The sequence below is a fragment of the Ptiloglossa arizonensis genome, chromosome 1 (genome assembly GCF_051014685.1).
Source record: "Ptiloglossa arizonensis isolate GNS036 chromosome 1, iyPtiAriz1_principal, whole genome shotgun sequence".
Classification (NCBI taxonomy): domain Eukaryota; kingdom Metazoa; phylum Arthropoda; class Insecta; order Hymenoptera; family Colletidae; genus Ptiloglossa; species Ptiloglossa arizonensis.
The window spans coordinates 23,492,501-23,509,715 of record NC_135048.1 but is presented as its reverse complement, the minus strand read 5'-3'; the positions used below and the strand labels follow the sequence as shown (position 1 = coordinate 23,509,715).

General features: G+C 46.0%; 1 protein-coding gene and 1 long non-coding RNA gene across 7 annotated transcripts in view; one reads left to right on the top strand and one right to left on the bottom strand.

Annotated features, from left to right (window-relative positions):
* LOC143150226 (uncharacterized) overlaps positions 1-17,215 on the top strand; it is a 96,514-nt gene that overhangs the window by 60,970 nt on the left and 18,329 nt on the right. For all 4 annotated transcript variants that reach the window (XR_012993000.1, XM_076318348.1, XM_076318357.1 and 1 more), the window contains exon 2: positions 7,261-9,869. Coding sequence is in view for 3 of the 4 variants with exons in the window: in XM_076318348.1 (XP_076174463.1) it covers positions 7,695-9,869 (2,175 nt within the window). In the remaining variant the exon portion in view is untranslated. The remainder of the gene's footprint in view (positions 1-7,260; positions 9,870-17,215) is intronic.
* On the bottom strand, positions 5,312-6,961 carry LOC143150309 (uncharacterized). 3 transcript variants are annotated; one of them, XR_012993026.1, is made up of 4 exons: positions 6,714-6,961; positions 5,952-6,084; positions 5,697-5,799; positions 5,312-5,564 (listed from the first exon to the last, which is right to left on the bottom strand). It is a non-coding gene; the product is annotated as an uncharacterized LOC143150309 (long non-coding RNA). The 3 variants fall into 3 exon arrangements; XR_012993029.1 differs by lacking the exon at positions 6,714-6,961 and adding an exon at positions 6,170-6,326; XR_012993032.1 differs by lacking the exon at positions 6,714-6,961 and having other exon boundaries at positions 5,312-5,581; positions 5,661-5,799; positions 5,952-6,320.

The following is a 17,215-nucleotide window of genomic DNA, read 5'->3' as shown; positions in this document are numbered from 1 at the left end:
ATAAAATCATTAATCTAGTAATAACTGAGCAATCTAATATGTTAATCATAAAATAATGACCGAGCTTTCAGGCTCACAGATTTATATCTATACCAAGGCACTGTAATATACTTTCTCGTTGCAAATAGAGTATCCATTAATTCGGTAAACGTTGTATAACGTTTAAAAAATATCAAAAATTTCTGGTATCATTATATTATAATTTCATTGTACCTAACGAAAAAGACTATTACCAAAAGTCCATAAGCTTCGTTACTTCGGCTTACAAATAACAGTGCACAGCGTGCGGATAATTAAGTTGCAAACTTATCGAACGGTATAATATTAAACAAATATAATTAAAGAAAATGGTTGGAAAAATGTTCGTGTCCATTATCAAACGTTAAATATTCAAAAGAATTTCAATTATTCATCCAGAAAAACCATCTGGTACTGTTTTAATAATAACCGAATACAACGTTAACACACGTACATCTGGACAACAAGAACGATATTACTTATTCATTTTCCTAATGAATTTTTAAATAATGTTGGTGACCCAGAAAAGGAGAAGTCTCGTCAACGTATTGTTCAAACGACGATCTATTAATACACAGACCATTTTATCTATTAATATGTGGATAAAATTTTGCAGGTAGACTCGATGTTGTACGCACGGAGAAAGTTTTTCCACGTTGTTGTTTTCGGATCGTTGATAATTTCGCGTTGCGTGAAATAGGCGATTATCTAGTAACCAGAAACCTCGAGGCGTAGTGGTCTTATCGTGAACGAATGATTCATAGATCACTGTGAAACGAGCGTTTTGAAAAATATAACGAAGCAAGGTTGCCTCGCGCGATATCCACGGCATTATTTGCGACCAGTTCAATGGAATTAGTTACACCGACTCGGGAATTATTACAAAACTCTTGCTCCTGAAAACAGGGTCAAACGGAATATACGATTATACGGTCTTCTTTTCTTTTTTTCATTCTTTATCGTGTCCTCAGTCCGCGTCTGAAGCGGTGCCAACACCTCGCGATATAGCGGGCCGTGTATTATAAAGTAAATATTTCTTTACGGTCGTTTGGAAATCTCGCAGGTTGAAATTTTTCAATTTCGAGACAACCGGCGTGTACACTGTTTGGTTGGCGAGGACTGCCTCTTGTGAAAAAAAAAAGGAAAAAAAAAAATATATATATATCTAGACTCTCCGAGTTGCGTCATTCGCCGTGTCCCTAGCGATGGTATATATTTAGAGATCGTGTGCCCTACTACAATTTAAAACCGTGGCGAAGATCGAGGGACGAAGAGGTACGAGAAGTGGAAGGTTGTCACGGGCCAGGAATGTGTAACAGCGGTCCAATACAGCCGCATTGATTCACCGGGTACAGAATGGAGACCACAGAGAACAGTGGTCTCCAATCTCCATCAAGAGATGAATAGACCACGGTAGGGAACGACGAATTCTTATTGCGAGGGAGGCGCGGAAAGTAGAATACTTCAGCAATCTGTACACTCCCCGTTCTCCTTAAATCCGTGATATCGACGTCACCAAGAGGTTTTAACAATCATCAGCGACGATTGTTTCCGTATTCGACGGCAAAATGTACCCAACAAGTGTTGCCTGATCACGACTTCTAACCGAGGCAAAGATCCAGCTACAAAGGAGTCCAGGATGCGGAAGATTGTCTCGGACCAGAGCCACGTGATTGTGGTCGAACTTAAACGCGACACAGCCACCTCGTTTCTCCGACACGATGCAAGGAGACCAACCGGTGACTGACAATCTCCATCAGGAGATGAATAGGCTCCAAGAAAGAGCGAGGAATTCTTATCGGGAGGGTAGCTTAGAAAGTAGAATATTTCGACAGTATACTCCCCGAAATACTCAAATGCACTGCTTGATCTAGACATTACCGAAGGGTTTTCAGAATCGTCAACCACTGCTTCCAATTTGATAACAGAATGTCGCTCAAGTGATCACGGTTCGTAGTCGAGGCGAAGATCCAGGTACGAAGGAGTTCAGTATGAAGAAGATCCTCTTGGACTAAGACCATGTGATTATGGTCGAACTTAAACGCGACACAGCCACCTCGTTTCTCCGACACGATGCAAGGAGACCAACCGGTGACTGACAATCTCCATCAGGAGATGAATAGGCTCCAAGAAAGAGCGAGGAATTCTTATCGGGAGGGTAGCTTAGAAAGTAGAATATTTCGACAGTATACTCCCCGAAATACTCAAATGCACTGCTTGATCTAGACATTACCGAAGGGTTTTCAGAATCGTCAACCACTGCTTCCAATTTGATAACAGAATGTCGCTCAAGTGATCACGGTTCGTAGTCGAGGCGAAGATCCAGGTACGAAGGAGTTCAGTATGAAGAAGATCCTCTTGGACTAAGACCATGTGATTATGGTCGAACTTAAACGCGACACAACCACCTCGTTTCTCCGACACGATGCAAGGAGACCAACCGGTAACTGACAATCTCCATCAGGAGATGAATAGGCTCCAAGAAAGAGCGAGGAATTCTTATTGGGAGGGAAGCTTAGAAAGTAGAATATTTCGACAGTATACTCCCCGAAATACTCAAATGCACTGCTTGATCTAGACATTACCGAAGGGTTTTCAGAATCGTCAACCACTGCTTCCAATTTGATAACAGAATGTCGCTCAAGTGATCACGATTCGTAGTCGAGGCGAAGATCCAGGTACGAAGGAGTTCAGTATGAAGAAGATCCTCTTGGACCAAGACCATGTGATTATGGTCGAACTTAAACGCGACACAACCACCTCGTTTCTCCGACACGATGCAAGGAGACCAACCGGTAACTGACAATCTCCATCAGGAGATGAATAGGCTCCAAGAAAGAGCGAGGGATTCTTATTGGGAGGGAAGCTTAGAAAGTAGAATATTTCGACAGTATACTACCCGAAATACTCAAATGCACTGCTTGATCTAGACATTACCGAAGGGTTTTCAGAATCGTCAACCACTGCTTCCAATTTGATAACAGAATGTCGCTCAAGTGATCACGGTTCGTAGTCGAGGCGAAGATCCAGGTACGAAGGAGTTCAGTATGAAGAAGATCCTCTTGGACCAAGACCATGTGATTATGGTCGAACTTAAACGCGACACAACCACCTCGTTTCTCCGACACGATGCAAGGAGACCAACCGGTGACTGACAATCTCCATCAGGAGATGAATAGGCTCCAAGAAAGAGCGAGGAATTCTTATCGGGAGGGAAGCTTAGAAAGTAGAATATTTCGACAGTATACTACCCGAAATACTCAAATGCACTCCTTGATCTAGACATTACTGAAGGGTTTTCAGAATCGTCAACGACTGTTCCCGATTGAACAAAATGTAACTTGGAACCGAGGCAAAGATCCAGGATGAGGAAGATCCTCTCGAACCAGAATCGTGTGACTATGGTCAAACTTAGCACACTGCCAATTTTCCATGTTTAGAGATTACAGTGTAAAAAATGGAAATACTCGACACTTCGATCGTGTACTGGTGACAGAACCATGTGACTATGGTGAAACTTAGCATACTGCCGATTTTCCATGTTTAGAGATTACAATGTAAAAATTGGAAATACTCGACATTTCGATCGTGTACTGGTGACAGAACCATGTGACTATGGTGAAACTTAGCACACTGCCAATTTTCCATGTTTAGAGATTACAATGTAAAAACTGGAAATACTCGACACTTCGATCGTGTACTGGTAACCAAATCGTGTGACTATGGTCAAACTTAACACACTGCCAATTTTCCATGTTTAGAGATTACAGTGTAAGAAATGGAAATATTCGATTCTTCGATCGTGTACTGGTTCAATTACGGCATTTCCAATACCAAGAAAGTTATTCGCCAGTTTACAATTAATTAGAATTCGTTTATTATAATTAAAATAAGCATTGAAGTAATATAAGTATATAAGAATTGATTTATTATAATTATAAGTATTGAAGACTTTATTGTACTATAAAATGTCGACCACCATGACACGTGTTAAACGCAACGCAATCGTCGCAATACCGTAACCCCGAGCAAACAGACAACGACAAACCGATGCTCGCCAATCTCCATCGTGAGAAGTGGTCCAGACTGGGACGAAGACGGACGCGAGAAATCCGTATCGCGTGTTTTTAGCTAAAAACGTGGAAAGTGGAATAGCACTGGTGTCTCCGAGTCTCGCAGCGCGTCAGAGTCAGTGACTCGAGGACAGCGGTAGAGAATGCGAGAGATTTTAAGAATCATCGTCAACGAAGACGGTTGCTCGTGCACGCGTTGCCAAACGTTCACGGCCAGTCGGAGACAAAGAAAGCTCCATCTTGGAATACAAATTTTTCCGCGGTCTCTGGGCAGCGCGCGGTAGGTGGTTGAAGAGGAGTAGGAGGTTTGGTCGGAGAAGGAAAAAAAAAAGACGGTTCAAGGGGGAGGGAAAAACGTGAGGAACGTGAAACGTGCGCGGCTTCCAACGATACGTGCACGATCGAAGCCGCGCGCGCGCGCACGCACGCTTGGTCACGGCTCGTACGCACGCATTTGCATACGCGTAGCAATGCAGGGTGAAAGTACCGATAGAACGTCGCCTTTTAGGTTGGACAAAAGCCTCTTAGACACGCGTGTGTGCCAGTTCCCTCTTGCGTCGCTGGCACATCCTTATTCTTTCTTCGGGATCGTGATTCGAGATCCTCTTATCGTAGATACGAGACGGTTGGGGGTCCCGTGGAGGTTAATGCCCTGTGGAGGATTTTAAAGGTGGTCTTTAAAGGTGGTTACGTTTAAGTTAATATTTAAACTTTACAGAGCACACGGTACAATATCGACATTTATTCTAGATCTTCTTCAGGAATTCGAGCTAAGATTGCTACGTATTCTCGAGTCGATGCATAAATACAATATTTAGTGTTTAGACAGAAAGTTTATACTTTACGTCGTTAATCGTAATTCTTGAGGATATATAAATATTTGTCAGTTTATTCTTACGTCACAGATATAGTCTTATTCTTTCTTCGGGATCGTGATTCGAGTTCCTCTTATCGTAGAGATACGACTGTTAAAGATTAACGCTCTGTGGAGAGTTTTAAAGGTGGTTTTTAAAGTTACAGTTATATTCCTATTCTTTTTTCGGGCTCGATGTAACGATTCGAGTTCCTCTTATCGTAGAGGCGCGACGATTGAAAGTCCCGTAGAGATCAACGCTCTATGGAGAATTTTAAAGGTGGTTTTTAAGGGTAATTTACATTGGTAAACTTACTTTGAGTTAATATTTAGACTACATCGGATACGAAATAATAAAGTTTTAACGTCGAGGGCATATCGCACGAACCGTGTTTATTTAAACTGTCTAGAGCACACGATACAATATCGAAGTTTACTTTAGGTCCTCTTCAGGAACTGGTTCGAGCTAAAATCGCCACATATTTTGTGTCTATGTACAGATACAACGTTCAGCGAGAATGTAGAAATATTTGCTAATTTATTCTTGCATCACTGGCACATCCTTATAATCTCTCCGGAATCGTGATCCTTTTAACGAAGATTCGCGACGATTGGTGATCCTGTGAGAGTCAAAGTCCTGCGATGAGTTTCAAGGATAGTTTGCCTCGGTTAAATACCAACAATATGTACATAGAGTACGAAATAAAAAAATTCACATGTTTCGTGGGCATATTATCCACGATATAACGAACCGTGTTTATTTAGACCTTCCAGAGCACAAGATGCAACATCGAAATTTACTCCAGGTCCCCTTCAGGGATCGATCCAAGCTGTGACTGCCAGATGTCCTTAAGTCTGCGCACGAACACAAAACTGATGAGCGTTCTAATCGAAACTTTGACTACTTTGCGTCAATGAAAAGTCTACGCAAACGTGTACATAAACGCGTACATAAATGTTCCCTCGGGGATTAAAGTGAGATACGATTACGATTGACCGTCGTTTACCTTACATCCGATGGTAATCGATACACCGAACGATGTCCTAGACTTCGTACACGAACATCCGATTCGAACGGAGAATATCCAGACACGCGATGCAACCGCACAGGCATCCTTTTATTCGGTTAACACGCGGTAACTGAAAATACAGAGATTGTGGCGAAATACGCAGACAGCAAGTCGATGACTGAATGATTCAATGCGGTGTCGATCTAGTCACGAACTGGTAAGGATCCAATGGTTCAACGTCGACGTAGAATCGGCCTGGTAGCGATATAGAGATTGGATGTTCGATATTAGAAGATCACTTAGCAACGGCTTGTAGCTTGTGCGTCGTTTAAACGACGAAACGACCAAGACACAACGATAGAGTGTCGCTTCCGTACGAGTCGTTTAGTCTTTTAAAAGTTTCGGTGTAGGAGTAGTGGTAATGGATTAGGACTCGGTGACGCAAGGTTAGAACAACGTAGAACGATATAGGGCTTGGATGACGCGAGGAAAAGTTCATTCGAAATAGCAATAGTCAGCTAGAAGCGTACACTATAAATATATAATAGATCCCCGTAACTCCAGTCTTGATGGAATATATATTTATATGTTGCAAATGGTATGTCACGTTACCCTGACGCGTTCGCTACCACAGGCTCGGTTGGAAAATCCCCCGCAGATCGCGATAAATTTGCAATAATTTTATTCAACGCGGCGTAGAGTAACCGCGCGCGGATAAAATTAAACTTCCGCGAACCTAATCGTAATTCAGAACCTTACCTGGGTTCTTCGATCGGTCGATTCTTCGAGTCGAACGCTGTTCGAGAAATGTATCGAATATCCCGCGAGTTCCTCCAGGTACCGGAGTACTCGAGATCCTCTCGACGATAGAGAAATAATCCGCTAACGATGAAATCGAGCGTTTCTTCGTAGACCCAGGTCCGTGTCGACACGGACCACGGGAACGTCCCGAGGAATGCGTCACGTGTACAATACGTCACATTACCGCGTGTTCCTGGCGAATCTCACGAGATTCGTGGCGTCAGTGTCGCACACGCGACGCGTACGTGGTAGCGGACGCGTTGAATCGGATCGATTTCGCATTGCACGCTTCTAAACGTAGACACCGCCCCAGTAGATCATCTCTAATTAGGCATAGAGTCGGTCCGCGGGACAAAGGGTGAGATTTATACGAGACGAATCGTACGCCAGTTACGCGCCACCGTACCGCCAGTTTCAGAGCACGTATCACGATCCGAAAATACACGCACGGCGAGATCAAGATCGTGCCGGGATGAAATACTAATTTATATTTATCTTCTTTCAGATCGGTCACGTTCGTCCGTGGTACAACGAAGGAACGCAGCGATGTAGCGCGATCGTCGTTTGCCGCGTGACGCCGAAGAATCGTATACCGTATCGGTGACAGTGGGACAGTTGTAATCGAAGAGGACGTACGAACGTTAACGTTTCACAGTGGAACCGGAGAGTGTTTAACCTCTCTCGTCGCGATCACCGTGCACGAACGGTGTCCACTCGCGTCTATCGTTGATTCGATACCGTCGAATCGTATCCGTCTCGAGCCGTGTCTCGGTTTCGTGATCAAGTACACGTCGAAGGTAACAACAAGAGCCGAGGTATACCGTGACGGGACAGGGTACAATGGGGCGACACCCGGGAGGATCGAGAATCGCGTGGACCGAGGCTAGACTGCCTTCGTGGCCGTGGCGAACGAGGTTCTTGGGCCAGGTGGCCTGAGATATGCCAGCAGTAGCGAGCTCGGTGATAACGGAAACATCGTCATCGAGGCTGAGCGGCGAAACGGCGGGGTCGGGTGGTGGTGTCGGTGGCCGACAGCTGGCGATAGAAATCGAGACGATCGAGCGCCGGGTCTGCGCGACCCGACGCGATCTCTTCGTTCCGGTGACCGTCGATCCGCGACCGAGTCGGGCCGTCCACTGTCCGGACCTGAACGCCTGTCTGGTCAACGAGTCCCGATCCAGCGACGAGCAGGTCGACTGCCAGGCGATCCACTTCGGTTACGCGATCCCGGTGAACGTGGTGCCCGTCGAGGGTAATCCAAATCTGGTGGAACTGGTATTGGACCACACGACCGAGCTGAGCAGACGGGCGGCGAGCTTTTTGCTCGATCATCATCCCCAGTTGCGTCAACAGCAACCGGAGATACAGCAGGAACGTCGTTGGTCTAGGATGGCCGCGACGGCGAAACACGATCTGCGTCGGAAGTTCCCGACGGACACGTCCACCTCCGGCGACGAGGACATCGCCGCGATCGCGAAACAGATCAGCGATCACGCGGAGGCGATCTATCAGACCTGGAAGAGCCGCGGTTTGGCACCCACCGAGATACTCAATTGTCACAGCAACGCGACTGCCGCGGACAAGTTCGGTACAGCGTTGACGCCTACCGCGAACACCGTACCAAACAATACCACCAACGCCGCCACTACCCCCACCACGGGCAAGATCTCGCCCACCGGTGCCTCCTCGACCACCGCGGTGGACATCCTCGCGCAAACACCGAACCTGGACAACGGAAACCTGGAGAAACTGGTGAACAATTTCGTGGTGGAGGACAAGGCGAGGTTGGCCGCGTCTAGGCAACGGTCACCGTCCAAGACGCTACCCTCGTCCATACAGTTCGCGTTGCAGAAGTTCGAGAGGAACTTGACCCAGCAACAACAACAACAACAACAACAGACCTCTCCGTTGAAGAACACCGGACTCGGTGGCCAATCGAAAACCAAACAGACGAGCGTTCTACTCTCGCCGACGTCCCCGTTCGCGAACAAACCCTCGCAGATCGTGAAACCTCAGGTGTCCACGAAGACGCCCGGTGCTCATCACCGGGAGGTCTTCCTGGAGACGATCGAGACCACCTTCCCGGCGGATCTCGCCCCGTCGAAGATCGTGCAACAGAAGAGGCCGACCAGCACCGTGATCGCATCACCGAACTCCTCGAGCATCGAGGACACCGCCACCACGGCGAACTCCGGTCTTACCACGTGGCCGTTGAAGAACAAACTGAACGAGAACAAGAGACCCGCGGACAGCCCCGCGAGGCTGGTCCAGGAGGGTAAATCGGCCACGAGCAAGGAGGAGAAGCGTAACACCGGATCGAATTCCAGCGTTTATCTGGACGAGGTCGCTCGGGAGGAGGAGAGACTGATAAATGCGTTGAAAACGGGCTCGGTGATCACGGAGGAACCCGCGGAGAGGACCGTACCGGCTCTGATACGACAGAAGCCGGCGATCAAGCGGGAGAAACCGAAGGTGGAGCCGGTGAAGCCGATAATCATCGGGCACAATCATCACGGGAGCGGTCTGGTGCCAGCCTCCGCGGCGATGGTCAACAATGTCGTTTCAGCGCCAGCTGGGGCCAACGTTGCCGGTGCAGCCGACGCCAAGTCTCTTAGCAAAGACGATCTGTCGAGCATGTCCGTGGTAGACTACGCGAAGGTGCGGTACAGAGCGGCGCAACAGAACCCGCCTACCCAACAGAGACTGGAGGAACAGAGGACCAGCAGCGTGCCGGCGTTCAATTCCACGGAACAATTGGTGTCGACCACCAGGTCCAAGTTCGAGACGGAGATCAGAAAGGACAAGGAGGCTGGCAAAGAGGACAAGGATCCCGTCACGTCCAGATGGGGACCGAGGATCTACACGCCGAGGCCCCGTATCGAACAGGTACCCCATCCCGAGCTGACCACGCAACAGAAGCAACACATCAGAGCCGCGGCCGCGACCGGGACCGGGAACAATCCCATCAGACCGTTCCTGACCAGGGGATCCGTCGCGGAGAGGGTACTAATTTTCGAGAAATGTCCCAGCGAGTTGTTGCTAGACAAACGGGGACCTAGACAACCGGCCATCAACACTTGGAGGACCGGACACGAGGTCCAGAACAAGGCTCAGGTAAATCGGTGGACGACGATCGTTCCCGTAATTTCTTCTTTAACGTTTGTACTTCTCCGATCGGTGATCACGGTTCGCGGTAACCCTCGCTCGTTGGTTACCCCGTTACCGTGTAATTTTTCACCGGCGATTCGAATTTTTTTTTCGTCACGATGTAAGTCCGCGGGCACCGTTGTTACGCATCGAGTGAGAGATAATGAGCACCGAGTGCCGAGATCATCGAGCTACTTAAAACCCGGAAGACAATTACAGTGGAAACACGGTAATCTTCGGACAACCGAAACGAAATTATCCCCACCGCTGTGTTACCTCGACGCGAGCAAGGTCGACTCGCCGCGGACAACGATCCCGCGCGGGATCCTATCTCGTCCGCTTCGAGGTATTAGTTTGTTCGTTTGTTGTTCACCGTCTTCGCGATGGCACGAACGACGGTAACTCGAGTTCTCGTGTCAAAATTCGACCTACCCGGATAACTGAAATCTCGAGCGACAAATTTCTATCAGTTATCCGGGGACCCGGTTTCAACGCCGTCGAATCGACGATATAAGTTGAACGTGTCGAGAGACGAAACATTTGTGACGATGGTCGGTGAAATTGTTGTTTTATCGCACGATCGTGATCAGAATACGCAAACTTAACCTCTGATCTTACGAGAAGGTTTCTATCAACATTTTTATCGAGACTCGTAGCGAAGTAAGAGGTTAACGAATCGAAGAATCTTTGAAAATCAACGAGGTATTTTCGAACCTCCGTTCGAAGTAACGAAGCGCGTGAATGTACACGAAGTTTTACAAAATACGTCCCTGTGTGCGATGTTCGATCGAAGGAGCACGTTCCAATAAAGCGGATGAGAAAGTTCCGCAATGTCGAACGTTTCGAAGACTTTCGTGGAACTAAGTTAAGAAGGTACAGCGCCGTTGCTGTACCAAAAGACCGATATGTTTTCCCGTTGCGCGTTTCACGAACTTCAACATTTTCTCGAAACAGATTTTTTTCACACCGACGGATAACTTTTCGCGGAAATTACTACGCGCTGGATCGAGCCGAAATCTCTACTTGTATATTTACGGTAACGTTCTCCGTCGTTGCACGTGCGAATTTTTTTGCTCGATACTCTTCGAGAAGACTTCGAGAAAACTTCGAGACCTATCGTCCATTAGCAAATTTACACTTTTGTGTTCTCGAAATACCGTACCGTTTCCCTAAGAACTCGATATCGACGGAACTCTACGTGCAATCGTAGCAACGTTCCTTTAATCTCTAAAGATTCCAATCCTATCCAATTCTCTCGTCGTTCATATCGAAGAAATCCACCGACTATAAAATTCGCGTAACAGGAAATTATTTTCCACGTGAATAAACATCGAGAAAAAATGTTCCCAAGTATCCTTCAAACTGCGTACTTTCCATACACGGTGATATTTACATCGCACGTTTGAGGATTGTAAAAAAGATTCTTCGGCTCCCTGAAAATAAACTGTGTCGTCTCTTGGGTTGCAATACGGATTTTGAACTCGCGCAGGGCACGAAATCGCGCGAAACGCGGATCCGCGAACGCAGCGATTTCCTGGAAGAGGTCTAATTCGGCCCGTGGAAGTCGCGGCCACGACGATCGGGAAGACGTGTCTTCTCGCATGTTCTCGGCTCTCTGGGTGGCTTATATCGGGCCTGTTGGTCGACGTCCAAATTCCTCGTCCCTGGTAGGATGTTCGACCGGTCGACTCCTGTACTTTTGTCCCGAAACGAGTTCAAGATCTCCTCGCGTGGAGGTCGGTTTCTACGTGCCGCGAAGCTTTCCATCCTCGAGACGTCAACCGGGTCGTGTCGATAGACGATCGTTGGGTCTCGTCTGTGGTACGTTCGTCCGGAGTTTGGGTTTACGTTGATCGAGCCACGGGGAACTGAGTCATTCGAATGGGATGTTTTCGATCCCGTGTGTTTTCATCGAACGGTCAAATACCGAGAAACGACGATGGTTTAGCGATCGAACGTTTAAGAAAGAAACGTCGTGGCGTGTTTCGAAGTGGCTCTGGACCCTGGCCAGAAAGAAGAGAGGTGTATAGGGGAGGACTCGCGCCTGCCAAAAGGCGTTATCGCGCCACGTTTTCCTAGTCGAGGACCGATACGCGGTTTGTTACGAGTGCATCGGTCTCCGTGACCCACGATCCCGCTCCACGGTCGACACCGATGACAGTTTACTCGCCATCGTTATCAATAGAACACCGTCCACGGCACCATCGGTTACGCGAACGGTACTCTTGTTTCTTTCGTTGCGTTCACCACGGTTTATTTATTCGTTAACACGTTGAACGCCACGGTGTGGTCACCGGTGACCGACGCTACGAAGTCACGACGATTCTCTGAAGAGATTCGAACGCACGGATTATAATAATTGGAAATTTTTTTAGTAACGTTGCTCTCGTTAGCGATACTGGAAAGTAACGAGTGTATGGAGAAATTGTCGAATATTTCTACTCTTTAGAAGATATGAAGTTTAATGGTTGTAAATTTTTTAGTAACGTTTCTAGTAGCTAAACTTTAGTTAATGATACTAGAAAATAATAAGTACATCGAGAAATTATTGAATATTTCTACTATTTAGAAGATATGAACTTTAATAGTTGTAAATTTTTAGTAGCGTTTCTAATAGCTAAACTCTAGTTAATGATACTAGAAAATAATAAGTACATCGAGAAATTATTGAATATTTCTACTATTTAGAAGATATGAACTTTAATAGTAAATTTTTGAGTAGTATCACTCTCGTCAGTGATGATAGAAAATAACAAGTACATTGACAAATTATTGAATACTTCTACTCTTCACAAGACATGAACTTTAATAGTTGTAAATTTTTTAATAGCATTACTTTCGTCAATGATACTAGAAAATAACAAGAATGACAAATTATCGAATATTTCTACTCTTTACAAGACAAGTAACTCTAATAGTTATATACTTTTAAGTAATATCACTCTCTTTAGTGATACTATAAAATAACAAATGCATCGACAATTTATCGAATATTTCTACTCTTTATCCAACACTGACAACAAACATCGTGTTTATCCTCAATTATGTAAAACTAGCGTGACGATCAACGTGTTAATAGCTCCAAAAAAGTAATAACTTTGAAAAGAACATTTTTTCGTACAATGTATCATAGAATCGAGTTCAAAGAGTAAACTCGAAGAGTAAGTTTACTCTTAGGAAGATGATTCATCTTTCAAACGTTCTCTCGTAGTTCTCTTTCCCCTAGAAGAAACGCAGTTTACGAATACATCGGCTAATAGACGCGCGAGAAAAATACACACCGAATAATTTCTACTCCTTACACTCCGCTTCGAGCAACAAATATACCATAGACATCCTCGAGTATGGAAAACTCTGTCACGGGCGGTCAACGCGTTAACGCCTCAAAGTGTCACCGATCGGTGAACTTACCCTCGAACTTACGCTCCGGTTCGCGTGTTTGTGAGTCGAATATTGATAAATCGAGAGCAGAAGGAGCGCGTAATCTCGATCGGCGGATCCACCACTCGAGATCGTGTCAACCGGCGCGGTACACACCGACGATAAGCCACGATTTCCAACACGTTGCTCAATGTTCGAACAATGCATGTGTCCCGAGGGCTTGGCCGTAGCATTGTTAGTCGGACGGTTATTGCATTCCCATTGTGCTCCGAGGTGAGCTAGCTTTTGCCACCACTTTGTCTAAATATCGTGGAGAGGAAAGAGTGCCGCGGTGACCTACAGGAAATTCGACGAGGAGAGTTTTCAAACGCTAGGAGACTCCACTTAAGAGGGGACGTCGGGTTGGAAAGTATTCCTGGGGAATGTACGTACGCAGGGAGTCACTCGTGTACCGATTGTTTTCCATAAACGTTCCAACGTGTAAGAGTCGTTTGGGTGGAACGCTCCGAAACGCGCGGTGGGAGAATTCGAACAACAGAATTCCACGGATGCCAGGATGCGTCGACGACCACCGGGACCCGTGGAACACGCGGATATTTATGGATGCAACGGGCGCAGAGGCTCCATCGATTCCGTTCTCTTGCTCGAGAACCGCGGCGCTCGCACGCTTGCACAGCGCGGCGCGACTCGGCGCGGTCCCGATGAAACGTGAATAAAACCGAGCACGCTCGACGCACAAGGGCTCGTACGCGAACGCGTGCCAATAAAAATTTACGCGGCCCGCCGGAGTAGAGTGCCGGAGTCCCGCATTAACGCGTCGAGCCTCGTCGCCGAGCACGCAGAACCCGACGCGGTTTGTTGCCTTTTGCGCGGCCCGATTATTTTCTTATCCTTGAGACTTCGAAAGTCGCGCGTTCTCCCCCGTCGGGCAGCACGTTTTCGCCGCTACTTTCCCGCCCCGTTTGCCTTTTGACCTGTCGCCGCTTGCACGGGTAACGCACTCGCCTTCTTCCGACGTTGACCCGCGATGGAATAGAGTAACGAATCGCGTAGGGTAATTTCTGATTCGACGGATCGGATGTATGTTTCTGTATCGAGGTATTTGTAAATCGACCGTAGTCTTTTAACTTGACGTTGAAGTAACTTACGTCTGAGTTACGGTATTGCTCTGGTGAGTCGACCAGGCGACAACTTGATCGTTTAATGAATTGATTGTACGATACTTGATCGCATTATACTTCATCATACAGTACTTGATCGTACAATACTTGAACATACAATACTCGATCGTACAATACTTGAACATACAATACTCGATCATACAATACTCGATCATACAATACTCGATCATACAATACTCGATCATACAATACTCGATCATACAATACTCGATCATACAATACTTGATTATATATTAACTTGATCGTGCAATAGTTGGTCATATATTAACTTGATCATTCAATACTTGATTATGCAATAGTTGATTATGCAATAGTTGATAATATATTAACTTGATCGTACAACACTTGATGATACAACACTTGATCATACATTAACTCGATAGAACACCAGCACGATCATCTATAAACACGAGGAAATACAAATACTAACTTGTTTGTACCTGTGATAACGTATAAAACTTCCTCTTAAACCAACATGTTTCTATATAAACTTGACCTTACGGTATCTCGATCGTTCCCTAGATAGAGAAGGTTCGCTTCGTATAACCGATAACGAATAAAAGCCACGTACAGTAATCTCTTTGCAATATCTATTCGATTCGACGGTAATTCGTGCAAAATTGGTATTCGCCCGACATCGGATGTATAATTTATTCGAATCTTTATTTTTATTAGACAAGTTTCGAATTCACAGTCGTTCGTGTCTTACTCGTTACTCGACATTTTTATGGAGATAAGAATTTTCTCATCTCTGTCCCGCATCAACGTATTCCTACGCTAATGCTCGCTATACCAACGCATTCGTGCAGTAAGTTACACCCACACGAACGTATTCCTGGTCTAATGTCTCTCTACGTTGACTTATTTCTGTACCAACGTATTCTTACAGAAATTGTTTCTAGCCTAACTTATTCCTGTTCCCTTTTCCTCCCCATTTTACTATCTCTTCTGCTTCAGACAGTCTCCGACCCACCTTCTCCCTCGTTGCTCGTATATCTCCGCGCCACATGTTCCCAAGGCTCCTCTTCCTTGCGAACTCTATACACGCTTCCTTTTCCCCGATATCTCTCTCGCGTCGCGTTAACGCGCCGGTCTTGCTTGTCGATTTTATTCCCTTTGAAAAAACAAACATTCCGTAGAATTTTTCTACAAATTCAACGTCGTCCATCGAAATGGAGTCGCAGCCCTTTCGAACCTCGTATTTCTTGCGTTATTCTCGCATCCAGTTGCAAAAACTTTTCCGAGTGCCGGAAAATCCTCGCGGATGCAGCACTCGAGTTCCATCCGGTAGTCGGCGCCACCTGTTCGAACACCCTATAGGTTAGATGTCCCAATTCCTGCTACTTTAAACTTACTTTACGAGTAATTTATCCTGTACATCGTTCCAGATTCGAGCACAACATTGTTTAACGTTTTTTTCACCTGTGACAATATTTTTTTTGACAACAAATACAATGAATCGATTGCTAATCGATCGAAACTTTGCAACCGAGTCTAATGTCCCTACAACTGTCGCTCGAAAAATTGTCACTCGAATGGAAACTATCCCTACGTATCAACGATTCAATTTACACAACAAATACAAAACGAATAATAAAATTATCGCCTTTACTGTATTACGACAGTTTCTATACTTTCCACTTACATTAGTTTCGTTATATACGCTCAAATTGTACACTCCTAATATTTATATTTAAGTATCGACCACGAACCGGTACGTCTACGAATCGTCGCGTAAAAATCAAGCCCAAATTTAACATTAATACCGTTTCGTTCGCGATTCTTCGTGCATTGTTCCGTTATCAAAGAAAATAATTTAAGTGGCAGTTACAGGGACACTGACAGTTACTGGGACATCCAACCTACCCAGCTTTCGCTTTGTCGCTAGTAAAGATCCGCTCCCCCTCCCCCCTCGCCCCCTACACTGTGAAGCTATTCTTGGACGTTAAGCTACGGGACATCTGTCCATTGTATCGTCGTCGTTAGCAACAATAACAACAACAGAGGAGAACGAGACAAACAAGGCCTCCTTGGAGAAAAGACGCAGTATCACGCCGAAGGAGCTTCGTCTCAATTAAGTTAATCGAGGGGGAGAAACAGAGGGGGGTAGAGACGCAGCGTGGCTCGTTGCTCGCTGACTCACGCTCGGTTTTCGTTACGATTAATGTTGTTCGACCTCGAGGAAAGAAATAAAGGGACGCGAGAGGACCACCGTGACCATAAGTGGAAACAGGGGGTCCCGAGGTTCGCCTTATCGTCCCGGCCGGATTAAACGATACGCGAGCCCGTAACGTAACGTTACACTCGACATACTTGTCGTTATTGTTACGCGCGCGCTATGCAGAGTGTCGGCGTGACCGATGAATTTCAAAATCGATTCACTCGTTCTGGCATTGCGCGATACAAATTCCGTGTCCCCACGCGTTTTCAACTTGCCGCGATATCCTCGACGCGACGATACCACCTCGATTATCGATGAAATCTCCTGCTCGGATTCGCGATCGGTAGTCGTAACCAACACTGTCTCTCACCGAGTCGAGCGATCGTTTCCAAGAATATCCTCTTTCGTTGGACCGTTTAGATCCGGGTTAAACGTAATTTCATTTTATAATACGGATTGTAATTTTTATCGAATTCCAATTTACGGACGGTTCTGTCTCCTTTTTGTTCCACGAAGTTTTACCAGCTCTGTTCTATATTGGATCATTCCTACGACAATGTCTCCTATAACAACATTGCCAATTTCCATGC